This window comes from Ovis canadensis, chromosome 10 (genome assembly GCF_042477335.2).
Source record: "Ovis canadensis isolate MfBH-ARS-UI-01 breed Bighorn chromosome 10, ARS-UI_OviCan_v2, whole genome shotgun sequence".
Classification (NCBI taxonomy): Eukaryota; Metazoa; Chordata; class Mammalia; order Artiodactyla; family Bovidae; genus Ovis; species Ovis canadensis.
Window position 1 is genome coordinate 45515478 of NC_091254.1, and position 23494 is coordinate 45538971.

Sequence of the window (23494 nt, forward strand, 5' to 3'; positions counted from 1 at the left end):
CATTTGAGGAAGGGACAAGTAATATAAATACTGCAAATGCCATACTTTTGATGGACAGATCTGCATACGTTTAGAAGCTGTTTAAAAAGAGATGTCAAATACAGGTGACCTTGTACGAGGACACCTTACAGAAATGGCAGAGTTAGTCAATTATTTGTAAATGACTCTAAACCTACCAATGCTTCTAAACTGCTGTGGGTATACGTGTGGATGGAGAAAGCCTTAGATTCTATTTATATCCGTGATTCTCGGGGAAACCATCAGCATCTCAAAGCTCACTGAAAGGAACAATATTTTTATGAGCAAATGCCCTTGAATCATCTGTTTTCTGATAACTGGCTGTCGCACTGCAAAACAGAGGAAAAAATTCAAAGCCCTTGTGCTCTTGGCTAAGGAAAAGACTCAGGAGATTATGATGATAGAGCATCTCTACGGAATGCGTTTAACAGCACAGTTCTCGGAATTCTTCTGCAAGCCTGAGGAAACAGCCATCTCACACTACTGAACAGCACCCTACGAGGTGCTGGTGACTAGATTTATGTGGAAAAGGAGGCTTGCCAGCTCACGGTGGTGGACAGAACGCAGGCAGTTTGTCCCTTTCTTACCAAAGATGCCTTAAAGTCAGAGTCATTCAATCTGAAGAAGTACAGTTCATAATAAGAGCTAACATTTAGTGACTTCTTTCTCTTAAGCAATTTACATATTTAAGCCTAGGACAAGAGAGAGAAAAGAGCTACTTACTGAGGCAGCTATTTCAACAATTTCTGCAACAGAAACAGAGGTCCCCGGCCGGCGGGCAGAGGAGACGTGCAGGCTGCAGCAGACAGGAGAGCCGTCCGCGCTGCAGTGGAGGGAGTGCGCGCTGACCTCCAGCCGGACAGCCAGGGCCACAGAGCCTCGGATCCCGGGGAGGAGGGGGAGAGGCTGAGACAGGGAGGCAGGCAGGGGAAGAACCCCTGGCCTTCATCTGCCCATGCAGCACCCAGCACCAGGAATTCACTTTCCCCCTGCCCACTGGTGCCAAGCCCCAGGGTGAGGGGAAACAGACTCCTACAGAGTGCAAACAAATGGACTTCAAGTTCATCCCAGTCAATAGCAAGCGTGACTGATCACAAAGACTCTGAGAAGAGCTTACCGCATAACCCAAGCAACCAAAAAATCAAGAGAATCAAAATCTGCCCCGAGACTACAGAGAGAATTTAGGAAACAGGAGATATTTTGAAAGAGGCGCCCTTAGAGAAATTTGGGAAGATGTTGCAACAGTAAAAGGAACAGAAATCTGCTATGAAAAGACGCAATCAGACATCAGGAAGATGTGCCAAAACAAGGCTTTCAAGGGAAGCATTAGAAAATAAAGCCCAGAGAGACGGTCTAAAAGGAGGAAAAGCATGAAGAAAGAGAGAGCATGTGAGAAAAACAATAGAGGCTTCCTTGGCAGCCCAGTGGTTTAGACTCGGCCTCCCAATGCAGGAGGTATGGGTTTGATCTCTGGTTGGGAAGTGGCTCAGATGGTAAAGTATCTGCCTACAATGCAGGAGACCTGGGTTCGATCCCTGGGTCGGGAAAATCCTCTGGAAAAGGAAATGGCAACTCACTCCAGTACTCTTGCCTGGAAAATCCCATGGACAGAGGAACATGGTAGGCTACAGTCCATGGGGTCACAAAGAGTAGGACACGACTGAGAGACTTCACTCACTGGGAAGTGGAAAGAGTATCAGACTTTATTTTCCTGGGCTCCAAAATCACTGCAGATGGCGACTTTAGCCATGAAATTAAAAGACGCTCACTCCTTGGAAGAAAAGTTATGACCAACCTAGACAGCATATTTAAAAGCAGAGACATTGCTTTGCCAACAAAGGTCCATCTAGTCAAGGCTATGGTTTTTCCAGTGGTCATGTATGGATATGAGAGTTGGAGTATAAAGAAAGCTGAACGCGCTTTTGAACTGTGGTGTTGGAGAGAGTCCCTTGCACAGCAAGGAGATCCAACCAGTCCATCCTAAAGGAAATGAGTCTTGAGTATTCATTGGAAGGGCTGATGTTGAGGCTGAAACCCCAATCCTTTGGCCACCTGATGCAAAGAGCTGACTCATTTGAAAAGACCCTGATGCTGGGAAAGATTGAAGGCAGGAGGAGAAGGGGACGACAGAGGATGAGATGGTTGGATGGCATCATCAACTCAATGGCATGAGTTTGAGTAACCTCTGGGAGTTGGTGATGGATAGGGAGGCCTGGTGTGCTGCAGTTCAAGGGGTCGCAGAGTCGGACATGACTGAGCAACTGAACTGAACTGCCTGGGAAGTTAAATCCCACATGTCTCTCAGCAAAAAAAAAAAATCAAAACATGGTAACAAATTCAATAAAGATTTCAAAAATGGTCTACATGAAAAAAATCTTTAAAAAATTTTTTTAAATGAAAGAAAAACTAGACATAAGTTCACCACTTTGGGAGGTCCAAATACCAAATAATAGAAATTCTAGGAAGACAGAGAAAACAGAGAAGTTGGACTGAACAAAATACAAGATGATGAGATGATTGCCCAAAGCTGAAGGGAAATAGAGTTTAGCAAGTCCTAGCAAGATAAATCAATCTACCCTCCCTTCCTCCCCTTCACCTCTCTGAATTCCTCTCTATCTCTGTCTGCCATATTTCTGTCTCTCTCTCCCTCGCTCTCTCTCATCTTCTCTCACTCTCTGTATGACACACAGTGTGCCCATGCACACACACACACACCGAATTTTTAAAATACCAAGGGTAAGAGAAGATTCTAAGCTTTTGGAGAGAAATAAAAACAGGTCTCCTACCCCCACCCCCCCAAAAAATTCTCAGATAGTCACCACGTTTCTTTTGAGCAACGCTAATAAGTCTGCATGTTTTGAAAGAAACTCATTTTCAACCCAGAATATTCTATTTGATCCAGTGAATGCAGACTAAAGACAGTTTCAGAAAGGCAAAAATCTCAGCGAGTTTGCTTTCCTTGAACTCTCTCTGGAAATTTCCAAGGATATACTCCAGCAAAACAAACAAGGAAACAACACATCCATCCCAGGAGAAAGAGGAAGGGAAGTTCCACAAGAACAACATCAAATCCTTCACTCCTTCACACCACACTACACCCGACAAACTCTCCTGCCCCCCAGCTTGGGGTGAGATCCCCTCCTCTGTTCCCCTGGGCCCAGAAGACTTTGTGGTCACAGCACAAAATCACACTGCGTCGTAACTGCCTGGGGATCTCGTCTTGTTCACGGTTGTATCCTAAGGGCCTAAAACAACTTGACAAACAGTAGGTGCTCAATATTTATTATGTATACTAACAGTGTTTGTCCAAATAAGTAGAATAGCTGTTAAGCCTGTGACCCGCCCCAGAGCCACTGAAGCTATCTCTGGGTCCTGGCTGAGGAAAATTGCATTTGTACTACTTCCTGCAGGCTTTAGGCGTTTGGCATGCCCTGCCATTCTTAGGCATGCTCAGTCGCAACAAATGTAAACCAAAGTGGGGATGGCCAAACGCATAATAAAAACACAGCCACTACGAACGTCCATTCCAGCAGTATGTAGTAACGGTGATACTGAGAGATAAACTATTAATAATACAAATGCCAAAACAAACCGAATGTTCTTCGGAAGCCTCCGAGATATGCCCCAGGGTCATCCGGTGTCATTAAGACTCCAAAGGAACCATAGTTATGCCATATGCTCCTTGACCACGTGTCCGTGCTGAGTTGTATCCGACTCTTTGTGACCTCAGGGACTGTAGGCCACCAGGCTCCTCTGTCCATGGGATTCTCCAGGCAGGAATACTGGAGTGGGTCGCCATTTTCTTCTTCATCTCTTGACCATCTCAGGAATTTCATTGTTGGTCTGTCTTTACAGGGATATTTTCCCATTGGATTAAAATTTTTCTTGGTAAATGCTACATAGTTCTCATGAAATTAAGTAAAACCACGATAAAAATAATGATATGGCACTTAAATGATGCCAATAAACTATTTTCATTCTATTTTTTATTTGGCAGGGGGAGGCTTCCCAGGTAACTCGGTGGTAAAGAATTTGCCTGCCAATGCAGGAGACATGGGTTTGACCCCTGGGTCGGGAAGATCCCCTGGGTCACAGTCTGAACAACAAAACAAAGCACAGCCCCCGTTCCCTGGCAGCAAGTACCGTGCTCTCTTCTCCACCAGGGCGTTTTTAGAAACAGGAGTCTATTCTCATTGCCTCCACTCCCTCAATTTTCATTCACTTCTCATTCACTTCTCAACTCACTAATATGTGACTTCCGCCCCCACATTCTACTAAAATTGCTCATTCAAAACTAGGTCACCAACTGCTTCCTAATTTCCCATCCCAACCGCCTCTTTGCATTTTTACTTGCCCTGTCTCCTATGAAACAGATTTGACCATTTTTCTGCCTCGGATGCTCCCTCTTCATTAGACTAAAACACTGCATTTCCCCCCATGTCCTCCACCAGCCAGCCACCCTGCGGTGGGTGTCCTGCCTCTTGCAGGCTTCTTCCTTCAGTCACCCCTTAGATGTAGGCACACAGTCCCCTTCGTGACCTTTTCCTTACTCGATTCTCCCTCTCTTACCCATCTGCGCAGATCGAGGTGGGGACAACGACTCCCATGTTGACCTTTGGCATAGACCTCTCTCCAGTCCCCATTTCTGCCCTTTGGAGATTTCTACCCAAATGTCCCCAAGGAAGCTCGAGCCCTGCCTGTGTCCAGTGACTAAGTGTCCACCCCCACCCCCACCCTATAAAGCATTATCCGGTACTTCTGACTGAGCAGTCAGTCCCTGTAAGGGATCTGCTTCACCACACTCACGACCTCTCTCTCTGACAGGTATACGCATGCTACTTTACCCCTTCTGGTAAATTGCTACTCATTCTGCAAAACTCATCTCATCTCCTCATCTGGAAAAGCCTCTCAGAGCCCCCACCTGCCCAAGCTGAGTTGGGGACCCCGCTCATGTGCATTCTGAAAATCTCTATCAAAAGCATCTCTCTTATCTCGCTATACGTTTTTGCCAAGTTTGGGCTATATATTTTAATCTGTGCATCCCAAACATAGACCAGCCCCTGGCCCACACCAGGTTCCCAGAAAACCTCTGCTCAACAGCAGAATGAATAAAATACTGGATAAAGGAATGATGTGAACATTCAAACACCGGTGATTCTCTGAAACCGCATTCGGTCAGCAAAATACAGCCCGCAGGCTGGCCGTTTATTTCTGTAAAAAGAGCTTTACTGGAACCTGGCCATGCTCGTTCACTTGGTGTGACCACTTCTGCTCTAATGATGCAGAGTGGAGTAGTTCTAACAGAGGCTGTTTGGCCCACAAAGCTTAAAATATTTACTATCTGTCCTTAATTTGCCTGCTTCTGCTCCAAATCATCTCAGCACTTTATCAACTTTACCTAATGATGAGAAGAAAAAAACACACACACAAGAGCTCCCACTGCTGCTGCTACTGTTAACATTTATCCAATAGATATTGCAGTTCTAAATGCCTGTTCTCACGCACTGGGCTTCCCTGGTGGCTCAGATGGTAAAGAATCTGCCTGCAATGCAGGAGACCCTGGTTCAGTTCCTGGGTTGGGAAGATCCGCTGGCGAAGGGATAGGCTACCCACTCCAGCATTCTCAGGCTTCCCTGTGGCTCAGCTGATAAAGAATCTGCCTGCAATGTGGGAGACCTGGGTTTGACCCCTGGGCTGGGAAGATCCCACTCCAGTGTTCCGGCCTGGAGAATTCCATGGACTGTACAGTCCATGAGGTCCCAAAGAGTCAGACACAACTGAGTGACTTTCACTTTTTCTCACAGACTATGCACTGCAGTGGGGTGAGAGATGGCCAGTGTGCGGAGGCAAAATTAGAATTACAGGCCATGATATAAACTGCTGAAGGAGACAAACAGGAAAATGTGTTAGAAAGTACCTGATTGGGAAGGGGCCCTGAATAGGGGGATCACAGTCAGGTTTCTTTCCAGGGCCATGACATTTATGTCTTTTTAAGATTTTTTTTTTTTTATGTGGGCCACTTTTAAAGTCTTCACTCAATTTGTTACAATATTGCTTCTGTTTCATGTTTCAGTTTTGGGGCATGAGGCATGTGGGATCTCAGTTCCCCAACCAGGGATCAAACCTGTACCCCTGCACTGGGGGGTAAAGTACTCAGCACGGGACCACCAGGGAAGTCCTCGGAGCCAAGACATTTATGTTGAAATCTGAAGGAGAGGACAGGGCCGGGCTTGGAGTGTGCTGGAGGAAGTGTGTTCTAGAAGGTGTGCTGACCACAGAACCCTTTTGTCAGGAAGGGGTTGAAATGCATAAAGAACTGAAAGGAGGCCATGGGGTGTACAGAGACCCGCATGAAAAGGAAGAAAGGGATACAAACAGGCTCCAGCAGGGAGACCTGCCCCTGGAGACTGGGGAGACAGGTGAGAGATACTGGATTCATTGATTACATTCCAAACATCGGTCACTATACGAAGAGCTTCCATTCTGACATTATCATGACCACTCAGACTTTTCAAAAATTAATACTATGCTTCTGTTTAAAATTGTTATAATTATATGCAGGTCAGAAAGCAACAGTTAGAACTGGACATGGAACAACAGACTGGTTCCAAATAGGAAAAGGAATATGTCAAGGCTGTATACTGTCACCCTGCTTATTTAACTTATATGCAGAATACATCTTGAGAAATGCTGGGCTGGAAGAAGCACAAGCTGGAATCAAGATTGCCGGGGGAAATGTCAATAACCTCAGATTTGCAGATGACACCACCCTTATGGCAGAATGTGAAGAGGAACCAAAAAGCCTCTTGATGAAAGTGAAAGAGGAGAGTGAAAAAGTTGGCTTAAAGCTCAACATTCAGCAAACTAAGATCATGTCATGTGGTCCCACCACTTCATGGCAAATAGATGAGGAAACAGTGGAAACAGTGTCAGACTTTATTTTTTGGGCTCCAAAATCACTGCAGATGGTGATTGCAGCCATGAAACTAAAAGACGCTCACTCCTTGGAAGGAAAGTTATGATCAACCTAGATAGCATATTCAAAAGCAGAGACATTACTTTGCTGACTAAGGTCCGTCTAGTCAAGGCTATGGTTTTTCCAGTGGTCATGTATGGATGTGAGAGTTGGACTGTGAAGAAAGCTGAGCACCAAAGAATTGATGCTTTTGAAGTGTGGTGTTGGAGAAGACTCTTGAGAGTCCCTTAGACTGCAAGGAGGTCCAACCAGTCCATCCTAAAGATCAGTCCTGGGTGTTCATTGGAAGGACTGATGCTGAAGCTGAAACTCCAGTACTTTGGCCATCTCATGCGAAGAGCTGACTCACTGGAAAAGACCCCGATGCTGGGAGGGACTGTGGGCAGGAGGAGAAGGGGATGACAGAGGACGAGATGGCTGGATGGCATCACTGACTCAATGGGACATGAGTTTGAGTGAACTCCAAGAGTTGGTGATGGACAGGGAGGCCTGGTGTGCTACGATTCATGGGGTCGCAGAGAGTCAGACACGACTAAGTGACTGAACTGAACTGAATCAAGTTTACTTGTCTTTCAATATATGTTACATTAACTTGACAGCCCTACATTTTAAAATTCGGCAGGATTCAACCTGCCTTTTGAAAAAATTTACCAAAGAGCCAAGTTTACCCAGTATGTTGAACTCCAAAATAAAATTTACCTTTGCCAGGAAGAATTCATTACAAAATAAGTTGAAAAAAACTGTCTCAACTTACCTTTTCTGACTGAACTTCTCTGGTTATTTCTAGAGTAAAGTATTCTCATCTTGTCTTTTAAAAACTTGATTCTGACACTTTAACTATCCCCATCAAAAAATATTACAGTTCTCTCAGGGTGCCCCAGTTGATACAAGACTGCCATGCTCTCAGCAACGCTGGGTATACTTATTTCCCTGAATACAGATTATATCCTGACACGGTGTACACTAGATAAGTTAACAATTTTTATATAACATATTAGGCCATGAGAGATGGTTTTCAGAAAAAAGGAACATAAAACATACATAAATCTACTAAAAAGGCAGTACAGTAAAGAACTGCCCGTTTAACTCTTCAGTAGTGAAGGATCTAATAAAAAATTGTGTTTTCTTAACAAATTGTTTTTATATTCAATCTTATGTTTCACTAAGACAGATTTTATGTCCATCTAGAGGGAGGTAACTGGGGCTTCCCCAGTGGCTCAGTGGTAAAGAATCCACCTGCCAGTGCAAAAGACGCAGGAGACCCGGGTTCAATTCCTGGGGTCAGGAAGATCCCCTGGAGAAGGAAATGGCAACCTGCTCCAGCATTCCTGCCTAGGAAATCCCATGGACAGAGGGGCCTGGTGGGCTACAGTCCATGGGGTCACAAGACTCAACAACACTCAACAACAACAAACGGAGGTAACTAGCAGTCCTGCTGTTGTCCTTTGAGTACCTAAACAGCATCTTGAGTTTGACAGTGAAACTTCATAGGTTTATGCCTGACTGTAGAGTCAGAAAACACCATACACAAAACAAGAAATTATGTGCAAAGTAAGGAAGTGCTTAGGTTTATTTTTCAGCAAAATCACTTTAAGATCTGTAAAATTTTAAGGGTCTTAGGAAAGAGTGCTAATTTATAACAAGAAACTGGGAGAACATGCTTTGTGGACTAGCTTGTATTTATAGCATATCTGGTTCTTTTAAGCCACACTAAAGCCACGATGCTCCCCACATAGAGTGGTAAAGAACCCACCTGCCAATTCAGGAGACATAAAAGATGTGGGCTGGATCCCTGGATCAAGAAGATCCCCTGGACGAGGGCATGGCAACCCACTCCAGTATTCTTGCCTGGGAAATCCCATGGACAGAGGAGCCTGGCGGGCTATAGTCCACGGGGTCACAAAGGGTCAGACACAACTGAGCAACTAACACACACACATACACACACACACACACACAGGAAATGGGTAGGGGGTTCCAGTGGGACAGTCTACCATGGAGGACTCGGAAGAAACTGTGCAACAGCCAACACAAGAATGTGACCCTTTGGAGAAGGAAAATGAAGAGAGGAGCCTGATCACCGCCGCTCCCTCTGCCTGGAGGCATGGTCCATGCCAGAGCACATGCAAGAGAGGCTCAGAGTCTGTCCATCACAGGGAGCTGAAGACACAGAACAAGGTCTGTAGAGTTGAGGGCAGTGTGTGGGGCAGGGAAGGGAGATAACACAGACAAACTGTCCCCTTAGAGCGTGCTCTCAACCTGGGACTTGAGAGAGGTCCTGTTGACGCAAAACTCCGATCACACTGCCCCACTTCCTCACTTCCAAAGCCTCCAGTGGTTTCCTCACTCAGAGTCAAAGGTTGCTGACTTTCTGAGGCCTCCTGCAAGTCCCCTCCATGCCAATCACCTGTCTACTCCCATTCTCAACCCATCCTCCCCTCACTCAGCTCCAGCCTCCCTGGCCTTCTTGCCACCCCAGGGCCTCTGCACTGGCTCTTTCCTCCCTGCCCTCCTTTGGGGGCTGGCTTAAAGGTCATCTCTCAGGGAGGCCTGTCCCAACCACTTTATTTAAAATTGGAATCCTGGGACTTCCCTGGTGGTCCAGTGGTTAAGACTCCATGCTCCCAATGCAGGGGGCTCAGGCTCCATCCACGGTCAGGGAACTAAGATCCTGAGTGCTGTGGAGCATGACCAAAGAAATATATACAATACATGAAAACAAAGCAATAACCAAAAAAGCCATAAAAAAATAAAGGGAGCAGAAAATGCAAGCAGATGCTTAAATAAACATTTAAAACTACTTCTTCAAAAAATAAAATTGGAATCCCCCTTCTTCCTGTCCCAGCTTCCTACTCGTCTTTCTCTGCTTCATTTACTTCAATACTAGCAAAGCCTGGCAGGCTGCAGTTCATGGGGTCACAAAGAGTCAGACATGACTGAGTGACTGAACAACTGCTCCCAATAAACAATGTGATTTATTGATCCACTAAAAAAAAAAAAAAGTGTGCCCACTCCCATCCTAAAATTCTAAAACAAGGACCAGGACTTTTTTCTGCTGTCACGGCTTTATCACACACATAGAACAAGGTTGACATGTAACTGCCCCACAGCACTAATTGTTGAATGAGTGACTGAACACATAATTAACCTGCAGCAGTCCTGTAACAGCAGGTAGATCCATCATAACACACACGCATCACGGGAACCAGTAAAAAAATAATCTGATTTTTACAGCAGTGCTTGCCAAGAAAACAACTAACCACTATGACGACCAGTAATCACCTGAGTAAATGACAACTCACAAAATGACAAACAGATTAAAAAATGTTTTCTTCCACTAATAATAAAAGAATTGCAGGAACTTCCCTGGTGGTCCAGTGGCTGAGAGTCCACGCTCCCAATGCAAGGGGCCTGGGTGTGACCCCTGGTCAGAAATCCCACTTGCTACAACGAAGAGTTTGCATGCCACAGCTAAGATCCGATGCAGCCAAGTAAAATATAACGTTTTTAAAAAGAAATACAATAATAACAGCAGTAGTGGTGATAATCACTGTAACGGTAATACTCAACACTGGCAAGGGTGTGGCATTGAGAAGCATTTCAACAACAGTATAAAAATAATTATTACACATTTTCTAGAAAATAAGTCAGCCTTAAAAAAATGTTTAGAATATGCATTTATGCAGTAATTACACTTCAGATAATCTAAGAGAAGACTATGAAAGAAAACTAATAAATTCAAAGATTCAGACTGCAACATTATGGAAGAGAGTGGAGAATGAGCAAAGCTCAATTTGCATAAGTAAATCCTGATTCTATTCCCCACCCATTTTTCCACCTCCTCCAAGAGGCTGCCCAGAACCACCCCTGTCCCATTCATATAACACTCTTACAGTCGCAATTTCTCAAAGCACTATGTTTCTCGGTTTCCTAACACGTATCACAATCTCTACTAATGCATTTATCTTTGTGCTTTTTCACTATTTCATCCATTAGACTAAGCTGCACAAAGGCAGTTCTCTGCTCACTGCTGCAGCCCTCGATTTACAACTGTTAGTACATAATAACCACCCAGAATTTGTTAAAACAATAAGTAAGTTAATAAAACAGAATCTCATGCTGCCATTAAAATATTTCTAAAACACTGACAGCACAGGAAATGCCTACAATATAATATTAGTAGGAAAAATCAAAATTCACATTCAGTATTAATTCAGCTATTAAAGCATGCATGGAAAGAAACACGTGGGAAGAAAAATTTCCATATTATTAACTCTGGCTGGATGCTAAAAATGTAAGTACAGTGACTTTCTTCTTTATACTTTTCTATATTCAAAGTTTTTTTACAACAGGTATGTATTATTTCCATAATAAGACAGGACAATAAAGTAAAACTTAGAGGAAATGACACGAGCAGAAGGGACAGAGAGACAGAAAGAGAAGAGCAGAGAACATCAGTGGGGGGACCTGGTCCAGCCAGTGCAGAACAGGACGGGGCGGGGGCAGGTGGAGGGCCATTCTGTGGGCACACTTGGGTTGTTCAAGACGTGTACAAGCTGAAAAGAGTGACACGGTCACTGCTGTACTTCAGGAAGGTCTCTGTCCACAGGCCAAATCCAGTCCCCTACAGACATACCTCATTTTACTGCACTTCACAAATGCTGCGTTTTTAAATAAACCGAAAGTTTGTGGCAACCTCCCTCGAGGACTCTATCAGCACCATTTTCCAACCAGCATTTGCTTGCTTCATGTTTCTGTGTCAAATTTTGGTAACTCTCACAATATTTCAAACTTTTAAATTACTATTATGCTTGTTATGTTGATCCGTAATCAGTCATATTTGATGTTATTAGCATGACTTGTTGAAGGCTCAGATGATGGTTCAGATTTTTTATAAATAAACAGCTCTTAATTGAGGTAGATACACTGCTTTTTAATACATAATGTTATTGCCATGTTTAATACATAATGTTATTGCATTTAACAGACTTTAATAGTCTACATTTAACAGACTCCAGTGCTTCCCAGATGGCTCAGTGGGTAAAGAATCTGTCTGCAATGGAGGAGAAACAGGACACACGAGTTCAATTCCTGGGTGGGGAAGATCCCCTGGAGGAGGGAATGGCTATCCCACATACTCCAGTACTCTTGCCTGGAAAATCCCATGGACAGAGGAGCCTGGTGGGCTACAGTCCATGGGTTCACAAAGAGCTGGACATGACTGAGAGACTGAGCAGACACAGCATGAGCGTAATTTTTAGGTGCACTGGGAAGCCACACACACACAAACCCTCAAAACTCGCTTTACTGCGTCAAGCAAATACTGGAACTGAACCCACAGCATCTCCACGGTGTGCCTGCATCTGTGCAAATTGAGCTACGTTGAAACACAGGTGCACCCATGCATGCATATACTGTCTCTGGCCACATGCATGCTAAGTAGTTACAACACAGATCATTATGGTCCAGAGAGCCTAAAATATGTATTAATACTAGGTAGCCCTTTAGAGAAACAATTTTTTGAACCCTGGTCCATAAGATGTATCAGGGAGGGGAGAAGCTAAAAGCTGTCAAGTGGTGATTATAAGGGCCGTCATTTTAAGGGTGCACAGAGGAAGACAGCAGTAGATAGAGGAGTCTTGACAAGTGTCCATATCCACAATCAAATGGAAGAACGGGAAAGGCCCTTCTAAAGAAGGAGAGGCGTTCCTACTTTAGACAGCTACCCTCATTTTATCCGCTCACTATTTTAAAGCACAGCAGGAAAAGCAGTCCCTGCTGCACTGGTTACCTGCAGGGTCTGAATTGTAGAGACTGGCAGCTGCGGCTATGGTTCCCGGTGGGTGGATGGCACTCGCTGAAGACCTCTGACTCGCAATCAGGATCCTGCTCTTGGCAGATGGTAAACGTGACATCGCACCCAATCCCAGCTGGGGCTTAAGGAGCATGGCCGATCGATAGAAAGTTGGGGGAACTTCGTAATGAGTATAGGGAGGAGAACAAAATTCTTCTTTTCCAGGGCGTTCTGCAACCTAGGATAAATGACCAGAAGCTCAATCAGAAAACCGCACATCATAGGATGAGCGTTGAACCTCGTCCTATGACCAAGGCTCCAACAATTACCACTCTGGCATCACTGAGCTGCTCCATCACCCATCACTTACCTTCTCTGGGCCCAGGGTCTTCATCTCTAAGTTGACCGCAACGGGATGATCCCTTCGGTCTATGCTGGTTCTAATACTCTATGAATCTACATTCCACTGGGAGAAACAAGAACTCCCTCCATAAGATTTTAAAATTTTATCGCTATGAAATCATTGGAATTTGTGCAAGTAGTCAGTCTATAAGTAATGTCAATGATGCAAGGCAAGAATTTAGCAGATGTCATGGAATTATGAAAGTTTCATTATTCCTAAGGAGAAAAGGCACAGTTTTGCTGGTGACCTTGTCTTATAACAGGTTGATGAACTTTATCAATTTAGGTTAAGTCTTTATTAGGCTACTTAGGAAATAAACTATGCATTGTTAATGAGGGAGGAAAGGTTATTTAATGGAAGAATAGAGCAGTTAATGGAAAGATGTGTTTTCAGGCCTCTATATTCTGTTGATATAATTAATTAAAAATGAGAGACTGAATTACCTCTGATTGTCTTCCCTAGTATGGTGGTGCCTCCAGGAATGTTTGAGCAAGTTTCGCTAGAATGGAAGTTTTGGGGCAGAGTCTTGTTGACTGTTGAATTCATAGCACCTAGAACAATGTCTAGCACAGAGCTGAAATCAACAAACATCTATTAAATAAAGGAATCATGTTTCATTCTTTCCTGAATCCAATAACATAACATCATGTTATCATGTTACTATTCCCTGTGGTTAACAGTTTGGATTAGAACACAATGGATGGCTACCTTACATATATGCAGTCATATGGCTACCTTTTATATATGCAATTCTGAACTCACAAAGCCTGTTCATAGCATCAGTGTTTCCTCGTGCTAGAAATGAAGAACATAAGTCACTGAAAAATAACCTTACTTCAAGTTAAAAAAAAATAAGAGTCAGAGGCTTATGAAGAGACATACATGTTAATTAAGTCTACTCTAAATCACAATACATTTTACAAGTCAAACCCCTATCTACTCAGGAATCACAGGCATTTAACAACATTCTTTAATAGAAGCTATAAAGCTGTGATCCAGGCTGCTGAAGAGATAAACCCTTAATTGAATACTCTTTTAATGCTGAAATAGATAAAAGTTCTCTTTAAATTGACATTATTGAAACAAAAGATGAGGCCTTTAAAGTTTTATCATAATCACATTGTAAAATATGTATGATCGCTATAGTAGATAGACTGAACTCAGGCTCCAGCAAATTATATTCCTATGAAAGAATATTCTACATCTGCTCTCTGATGAAATTTTTACTATTTCTACTTACTCTCTCACTATCAATCTTTGGCATTTCAATTATACTCATATTCCCTCAATTTTTAAATTTTAGTGTCTAAATGTTTGGTGTCATTGTTCATGTCTTTCAGCAGGTGCTCTCGTGAAGAAATTATCATTTCTAACCTACATCTGTTGGGTTTTTCAGATTGCAATGTCTTATCTCAGTAATTATTCCATTTTTTTCAAACTGGATAGGTTTCCTGGGTCAAAATTCATCATGCCACCATTCAAAAATGACTTTAACAGTTATAGGAACTTCAGTGCCTATCATTTTGTTGGGTAATTTGTCTCTGGTAAGATAACAAAAAGTATTCCTTAGATGCCTAATCTGTGCATTTTTAATAAAACAAGAGCGTCTACAAAAAAGCGTCACACTCTTTACTTTCATCTTGATTGACAAAACACAGCAGGTGTCACTGCACAGTCATAGACACAGAGAGATTAACCTCAAATGGAGTTTTTTTTCCCCTCCTTCACCAATGGAGTATTTTTAGAGAAATAATTTAAAAGCAAACTAAAGAATCCTCGTGATTTCAAATTTCTAAAATCATTTCAGGCACACAAGCAAATAGATTCTTACTGTAGCCTGAAGAAAGGGTCTGGGCCCTAGATCTGATTAAGGCAGAAAACAGTCCTCAGATAATGGGGCTGGTGCCCAGTGGCACTTCTGTCCCTGTGCTAACGGGGTCTCTCCCGACCCATCAGAGCTACTAAAGCTGCAGAAACACTCAAGCCACTTCGTGAAGACTTGGGACGGCTTCCACATGGTTAAGACTACAGAATATCTGAGGGGTGGGCAAGGAGGGATGTGCATCTAAAGCAGAAATTACTCTGTATTTTACGGAAGGACCAGAAGCCACAAAGATGGAAAATATACACAAGAAACGCTAAGACGGGTCACAGAGAAAGAACAGGATTCTTGCCTGTATCTCCAAATACAGTTTTTCTCACAAATGTGTTTCTCAGAGAAAAATCTGGGGTATCTTTTTGGGGGGAGAAGGTGGCACAGAATTGCTTTATTTGAAAAACTGAATGAAGCGTGCTCAGTCGTGTCCAACTCCCTGCCACCCCATGGACTGTAGCTCACAAGGCTCCTCCGCCCTTGGAGTTTTGCCGGCAAGAATGCTGGCGTGGGTAGCCATCTCCTTCTCTAGGAGCTCTTTCCAACCTAGGGATCAAGTCCTAGTCTCTTGCATCTCCTGCACTGGCAGGCAGATACTTTACCACAGGACCACCTACACTTCCTCAAACGAAACTCCGTAACGGAGTGATAATCTGAACACAGAACTACAGAATGTGAAGGACAGTCTCTCGGGTGTCTGAGAGGAGAATATTCTGAGCAGAGGGACGTGCAAAGGCTCTGAGGCAGCAAAAGGAGTGGGAAGGCCGGCCAGGTGGTCAGGAAGTGAAGGAGCCAGACGGAGGGCATCCTAACAGCTGAGCCATCCTACCGGCTCCAGTCCGTGTCCACAGCAGCCTGGGCAGACCTGGAGGGTGTCAAGGGGAACACTGACCTGGCCTCACTTTCCTCTCAATTGATCGCTGGTTGTCACGAGATTTGAGTCCAGAGAAAACCTGCTCTCTGAGCTCTGGGAGAACAACTGGCCCCAGCCCCGCGGTACTGAGAGGGGCAGTGCAGTGGCCATCTCAGCGCTGCCCTTGTTTCGTGGCTTTAGATGAGAGACTCAGAGCTCTCCAAATCTGCTTCCTCATCCGGACGATGATGAGAGCACCACAATCTCACCCTCCAGAGAACCACAGCAAGGGTTAGCAAAGATGAGCAAGGATGAAATGTGATGCCATGTGGTCCCAGTACATAGCGGGCACTCAACTAAATACTACCTGTGATTATTGTTTTGACTTAAAACAGAGCCCATGCCTAACATGTTATTTTCTACTCACTGTACTGTGTACAAACACAAAAGTCTCCTGTAGGGAAATATTCTCCTTCAGAAGAGGATCAAGTCTGAGCAATTTGACCAATATATTCGAGTTTTTTTTCCCCACTACTTTATAGAAGAATTATGCTCACTTATCAGCAAGGAGATCAAACTAGTCATTCCTAAAGGAAATCACTGACTCAGTGGCATGAGTGTGAGCAAACTCCAGGACATAGTGAAGGAGAGCGAGGCCTGGCATGCTGCAGCTCTTGGGGTCGCAAAGAATTGGACATGACTAAGCAACTGATGAAAAACAAAGGAAATCAACGCTGAATATTTACTGGAAAGACTGATGCTGAAGCTAAAACTCTAACACTTTGGCCATCTGATGCGAAGAGCCGACTCATTGGAAAAGACCCTGATGATGCTGGGAAGGATTGAAGGCAGGAGGAGAAGGGGATAACAGAGGATGAGATGGTTGGGTGCCATTGCTGACTCAATGAGCATGAGTTTGAGCAAGCTCCAGGAGATGGTGATGGACAGGGAAGCCTGCTGTGCTGCAGGCCATGGGGTTGCAAAGAGTTGGACACGACTGAGTGACTGAACAACAACAAGAACAATTTAAATGTGGAAGCCAATTTAAACGCTTTTCTAACTTTTATGTATTATGTCAGGTGGAATTTAAAAGAATCCCTTTAGATGTTAGATCCACCTCATTCTGGTCATCAGTCTCTTCCAGAGGAAACCGTTCATTTGCCTGCAATCTGCTCTAGTTCAAAACACGCCTTTCTACACAAATACGTCCATCATCATCTATAATTTGCTAAAAGAGGACACTCTGCTTTCACGATTTATTGAAAACACCTCACGAACTTCAGGATGTTCAACTCACAGACTGTCTCACAATGACATTCTCTTACCTCCTGCAAAAACTTCTCACTCATTGGACTGAAGGGATGTCCTGGGGGCTTGATCCCCGACACCACTAGTCCGGAGCTAAACACCCGGGGCCTCTGGAGGTCCGGCTTGAACTTCTCGTAGAGGCCGGCAGCTGGCTTCACGTCGGCACCCGCCGCCTTGTCCTCTTTGGGGAGAGCCACGCTGCACGCAGGCGGGGCATAAGGGAGCCCCACGGGAACCAGCGACGCGTCCACCTGGCCGAGAGCCTGCGGGCTCCTCCGGATGTAGGTGATTATCTTGGGCCTCACGTGCTTGGGCTTGGGCATCAGGACGGGCCTGGGTTCCGCCCGCTCTTCCCTCTTCTCAACCGGGGGGCCCACCGTCCCCTCCAGTGAGGTGGGTGTGTCCTCAGGACGGGGAAGGCCCCCAGGGCAGGCGTTCTTGGCAGGCACTTTGGGGGAGGTGTGTGACAACCCGGTGCTGTCAGCGGGAGGCAGGGCAGCCGGGGGGGACCCCACATCCACACTTGATGTGCCCAAGTCCTGAAAGCGGCTGCTGGATGGCGGGGGCTGGCGGGCCACATTCACAGTTGTCTCTGGGTGGAGGGACGCAGGGACACCAAGAAGGACATCTGCCCTCACTGGGGAGGTGCTTTCAGTCTTTACTGCAGGTTCTAGATGGTTCCTGGTCTCTGCAAGAAATAGAGAGACCTCTTGGCCTTCCTCGGCTTCTGAGCGGCTGCTTGAAGGGTTGGGGGGCTCAGGGACCCCGGTTTTGCTCTCTCCAACAGAGGAATCTGAGTCAAAAACCATAGTGTTGACACTGTTCCCACCTCCCAGGACGCCTCTCTCGTCGCTGGCACCAGAGGGCTTGCTGTCAGTCGAATCTCCAGGAACAAAAGCTACATGACCATCCCCTGCTGACACGCCGTTGGGCACTGTTTCACCCAGCTTCCGAGCTGCACCTGGCAAACTTATAGCCACGGGTTGCTGATCCGCAGCTTGTGAGGAACTGGGGCTCGATTTGGGGGTGGTTCGGAGAGACCCGTCCTCACCTCCCTTCTCTGGCTCATCTCTGTCTCTTATTGTGTCCAGGGGGTGGGGAACGCTGTGTGCCAGGCTGCTTAACCCAGCAGCTGAGGCTCCTGGCTGCGCCTCCCCAGCTGGCTCCTTTCTCCCAAGAGGTGACACGCCATGCCCCTGACGACACCCCAGCTCGCCCACCTGGGTGGACTTGAGCTCCTGCACAGCCCTGGGCTGGACAGGTTTCAGCTCTGTCTTGGGCTCCACTTTTCCTGGACCCACTTGTGCTTCTGGCCTCCTCAGGACATCCTTTGAGGCTGGAGAGCAATCAAGAGCACCCTCTGGATGGGCAGAAGGTGCTGTGCTCTGGGCGCTGAGCTTGGGTACCCGTCCCCTCTCTGGATGGGTCTCTAAGGGGACGGTCTCCATGGTTACTGAGGTAGATGGTTTAGGATGACGTGCGCCCTTTCCCTCTGAGGTCCCGTCCGCCGGAGGACAAGGCAGCCCTGGAGAAGGGGCTGTCCCCATCTTCGGCGGCCCCTCGCCACCGCCAGGCACCGGATGCGGGGCTTCTGGGGACCCCAGCCCTGTGGGTTGTGGAAGCGGCCAGGCCAGGCCCCCAGCCCACTCCTTTGTGAGCACATCCACTGCTGCAGCAACACTGCTGCATCTTTCCAAAGGATGCCTCCTCAGTTCCTCGTTGTCAAGGGTCTTGGCCAACTTATCCTTGGCGACAGGCCAGGGGACATCAGCCTCCCGCTTAGCTGGAACCTCCAGGCTGGACTCGCCCATGACAGTCCTCCGACTCGGCAGACCTGGTCCCTGGAGACCACGAAGGACCACGAGGTGGTCTGCGCCTCTCTCCAGCTCGGACTCTTCATTCCGTTCTCTCTGAGCCATCGGAGAGAATTTAAAATCCTTCAGGCCGGTGGGGCCAGCCTGAGATGCCTTTGCAAAGCCCTGAAGTGGGTGAAACTCCTTCGGGACACGGGGACTACTCTCTGGTCCCCTCGAATTTGCATTTCCAACTTCCTCTGGCACAGCACACGTGGCAGGCTTGTCAGAAGAGGAGCCAACCTCCAACACAATGGGGTTGGCATTGGCATCTCCCAAACTCAGGACTCGGTCGTTATTATTTTTTGCTCCATTTCTGCTGTCCCGCAATTCGCTGTAACAAGACTTCTTAGGCGCCACGGGAACGCTCATTTTCCAGCCGTCAGTGGGGGCTGCCTGCCATGCAGTCCTCCTTAATGGAAAAGGGTCTCCTTCAAGCTGCTACCTGGAGAAGAGGAAATTCTCAAGCTGCTTGTTGCCCCCCTGACAGCGTCACCGGGGCGATCCTGCTTTCATCATTTTCAGAGCAGTCTTAAAACTGAGCATTGTCTTCACACACAGAAGGATGACTTATCTGTTAGGTTCCGGCTGAATGAGAGCCAATTAGTCCATGAGACCTAGAGAGAAATAAAAAGAAAAGTACAGTAGATTGACAGAAACTCTCGGTAAACAGATTTATTCATCACTTTCCTACCATTACTTCATTCACTCAACCCAGATGCTATTTCTCCAAAGCTTTTCTGATAGGGGCACGGCAGAACATAACATCGAAATGATTAATGTTAGAAATGGATTATAAACACACATTAAATCTTAAGTTTATATTTTAAAAATCCACAAGTTCACACTGATACTGATTTAAAAGGGCGGACGAGAAAGGAAGGTTTTTCTTCACAGAAGAATACCAACTGATACAAGAAAAATTAGACAATTAGAAAAATCACCACTTTGTATTCACCAGAGTAATAATTATCTTGGATGAGGGACACCAACGGTTGCTAAAATCACCAAGTGCAGAACTGTTGGGAAACAGGATATTTACACAATCATAGAGCACCACCCTCCAGACTGCTTTATTTCCTACAAAGGAAAACTTCATCTGCACAATGGAGAAACCTGGTGGACGTCATCAAATTTATCGTATCAGTATAGAAAGCAACATCACATGCTCCCAGTGTTAGGTTGTTCTCAGGCCTCACATCCCCTATGAGAGTATTCTTGCTATAAATATTCTTTCTCTTTCATTTGCTTGCATCTACACATAGCGTGTACTTTTTCCATTAATGAGATCATTTCCTATAAGCTAAATTTTTGTCAGTCATTTTTTTTATTTGTCCCTTCTCCCTACTCCCCACCACAGGATACAGTAACATCCTAGCTTAGGTCTTTCCACTCTTTTCCGCCATGTTCACAGAATCCTGTCAAACACACACACCTATGATTAACACACACACACACAACTAAATCAAGATAGATAACCAACAAGGGCTAACTGCACAACACAGGGAACACAACTCAATATTCTCTAACTACTGTATGAGAAAAGAATCAGATAAGAATCTAAAAGAATAAAGTAAAAATAAAAATTAAAAAAAAAGAATCAGAAAAGAACAGATATAAGTGTATGTACAACTGAACTGCTTTGCTGTACACTTGAAATGAACACAATACTGTAAATCAACTATACTCAATTAAAATTTTTAAGTAAAAAACAGAATAAAATAACAGACAAACACACACACCTGTGCACAGGTGTACACCTTCCTCTCCCTGCCGTGCTGCACTTCCGTCTTGTCCACTTTGTACTCACATCCTCATCTTCCCACTCCTGAGATCAGGCTGGTCCCGAGAAGGCCAGTGGTACCCCCAGGTCCTGCCTCAAGCCTAACCAGGGTGCTGACACTCTGATCCCAGCCTCAGTCCCCTGACACAGAGGGGAGTCTCAGTACATCCATATATCTTTCTTTATTCAGTTTTTAAGGTGTTTTCTTTGTGCCTCTGGCACAAATACAAAAAGCATGTAGGTAAATCAATAAGACAGCAGTTTAAGAGAGCTTCACACTCTCTGGGTCGGGAAAGTCACGGAAAGCAAGAATCCCACAAATGTGAGCCAACCCACAAAGGAAGCGTCTCTAATTCTCTGAGGGCAGAATTATACGCATGAAACCAACAGACCTCTTGAGCTTGAACTGCGGAGGCTGGTAGCAGGAAATCAGTTCTCGGCAGTGACAACCCAAACCAGAGTATCAGACACTGCAGTCCACAATGTGATTGCTAGAGAGTGACAAGTGACCAGCGCTTTCTAAAATCCAACACGGACTCAGCATCAGGCTCACTGACACATCAGGTAAGCACTGCACCCTCCTCCTTGCCAACAAACAAAACCGTCTTTGTCCATCATTAACCGTCAGGGATGTCTCCGGCTCTCCTGACTCTCCCTGGCTTGCAATCTCTGCTGATGGTTTGACCAACTTGTCTAGAACCTCTTCAGTTGGGTGCATATATGTTCTTGCATCATTAAGCAGCTGGATAGGATCTAGGTCTTCGTATACAATCTCTTCCTCCCTCTTGCGCTTCAATCTCCTGTAACCATGTTTGTTCTGCCCAGTAGAGCAGGGAAGGCATGCCTGGACACAGAAGACCTCAGCAGAACCCCATCTCTGTGCTGTCCACCAATGTGACAAAACCACTACCTGAATGATGGGCGAAGGCCAAATTTCCCAGCTTGACATTCAAGGTCTGATGAGCACTGGGCCCATATATGCTTCCAGGCTTTAATCCCCTTTACTTTTCTGCTTGAAATGTGCCTGCCAGTAAAGCTGGCCTTCATATTCCACAGCTGCTTGCTTCCCAGGTGGAGCTGTGGTAAAGAATCTGTCTGCCGAGGTAGTAGATGTGGGTTCAATCCCTGGGTTGGGAAGATCCCCCTGGAGTAGGAAATGGCAACTCACTCCAGTATACTTGCCTAGAAAATTCCACGGACAGAGGAGTCTGGTGGGTTATAGTCCTGGGGTTGCAAAGAGCTGGACACAGCTGAGCGACTGAGCCCAAGCACCCCATAGCTCCACCCTTTGAGCTCAAAAGGCCACCTCTTTTATATACATAAATATAATTTTTTAAAAAATATGACTTCCCTGGTGGCTCAGAGGGTAAAGCGTCTGTCTACAATGTGAGAGACCTCGGTTTGATCCCTGGGTTGGGAAGATTCTCTGGAGAAGGAAATGGCAACCCACTCCAGTACTCTTGCCTTGAAAATCCCATGCACAGAGGAGCTTGGTGCAGGCTACTATACATGGGGCCGCAAAGAGTTGGGCACGACTGAGCGACTTCACTTTCACATCTTTTATTGGGCTTCCCAGCTGGTGCTAGTGGTAAAGAACTCACCTGCCAATGCAGGAGATATAAGAGATTTGGGCTCAATCCCTAGCTCGAGAAGATCCCCTGGAGAAGGGCATGGCAACCCACTCCAGCATCCTTGCCTGGACAATCCCATGAACAGAGGAGCCTAGCAGGCTACAGTCCATGGGGTCACAAACAGTCGGACATGACTGAGTGACTTAGCACACACATCTTTTATTACACTTAGATGAGCCTTTTTCTACAGTTACAGTTTCATTATAGCTGTGTGTGTCTTATTTTCTTTATTAAACTACAAGCTCACTAGATTGTAGGTTAACAGCTCAGATATCTCTCTATTCACTACAGTGTCTGGGACAGCATTTTTGTACATAGTTGGTGCTTGGGATTATCTCCTCCCAACTTGAGCTCAAAATGATGAATCACTTTCATTACAGCATGGGCCCTAATTTTTTTTTTCCATCTTTTAAGATGGAGATTACAAAGTCTACCTTCCCAACTGGTTAACCAGTAAGTCACCCTCTTCCCTTCCCCCTAGGAGGGCTATACCAGAATACTCAGGGCCTTCCCTGGTGGTTCAGATGGTAAAGAATCCGCCTGCAATGCAGGATACCCAGATTCGATTTCTGGGTCAGGAAGATCCCCTGGAGAAGGAAATGGTAACCCACTTCAGTATTCTTGTCTGGAGAATTCCATGGACAGAGGAGCCTGGCAGGCTACAATCCGTGGCATCGCAAAGAGTCAGACGTGACTGAGCAACTAACACTATATGGAAAAACACATTCTGATCATCATGATTGATTTATATTTGTCATAATATTTATTTTAATTAGAAGATTTAAAAACTAAAGAAAGTTTGAGGGATTTTTATGTTATTAAATGGAGACATGGGTTTTAAAAGATATGAAAAATACTGTATTTTCCTTCTGAGCTGCCAAGTCTGCTAGGGAATGCTTTATCAGTTGTGAATTTTCACATAAATATTCAAGTGCTGTGCCTTTGAATGTAAATGCAATTCCATCTGACTCAATAAAACTTAGTCACCAAAGAAGCTCCAGC

The 23494-nt window shown here is 45.3% G+C and overlaps 1 protein-coding gene across 1 annotated transcript in view; it reads right to left on the reverse strand.

Annotated features, from left to right (window-relative positions):
- Window positions 1-23494, reverse strand: part of MTUS2 (microtubule associated scaffold protein 2) — a 368115-nt gene that overhangs the window by 236751 nt on the left and 107870 nt on the right. The window contains exons 3-4 of the mRNA XM_069601648.1: window positions 17243-19695; window positions 12786-13026 (exon numbers count right to left, since the gene is read on the reverse strand). Of these exons, the coding sequence (XP_069457749.1) occupies window positions 12786-13026; window positions 17243-19450 (2449 nt within the window). The 5' untranslated portion in view covers window positions 19451-19695. The remainder of the gene's footprint in view (window positions 1-12785; window positions 13027-17242; window positions 19696-23494) is intronic.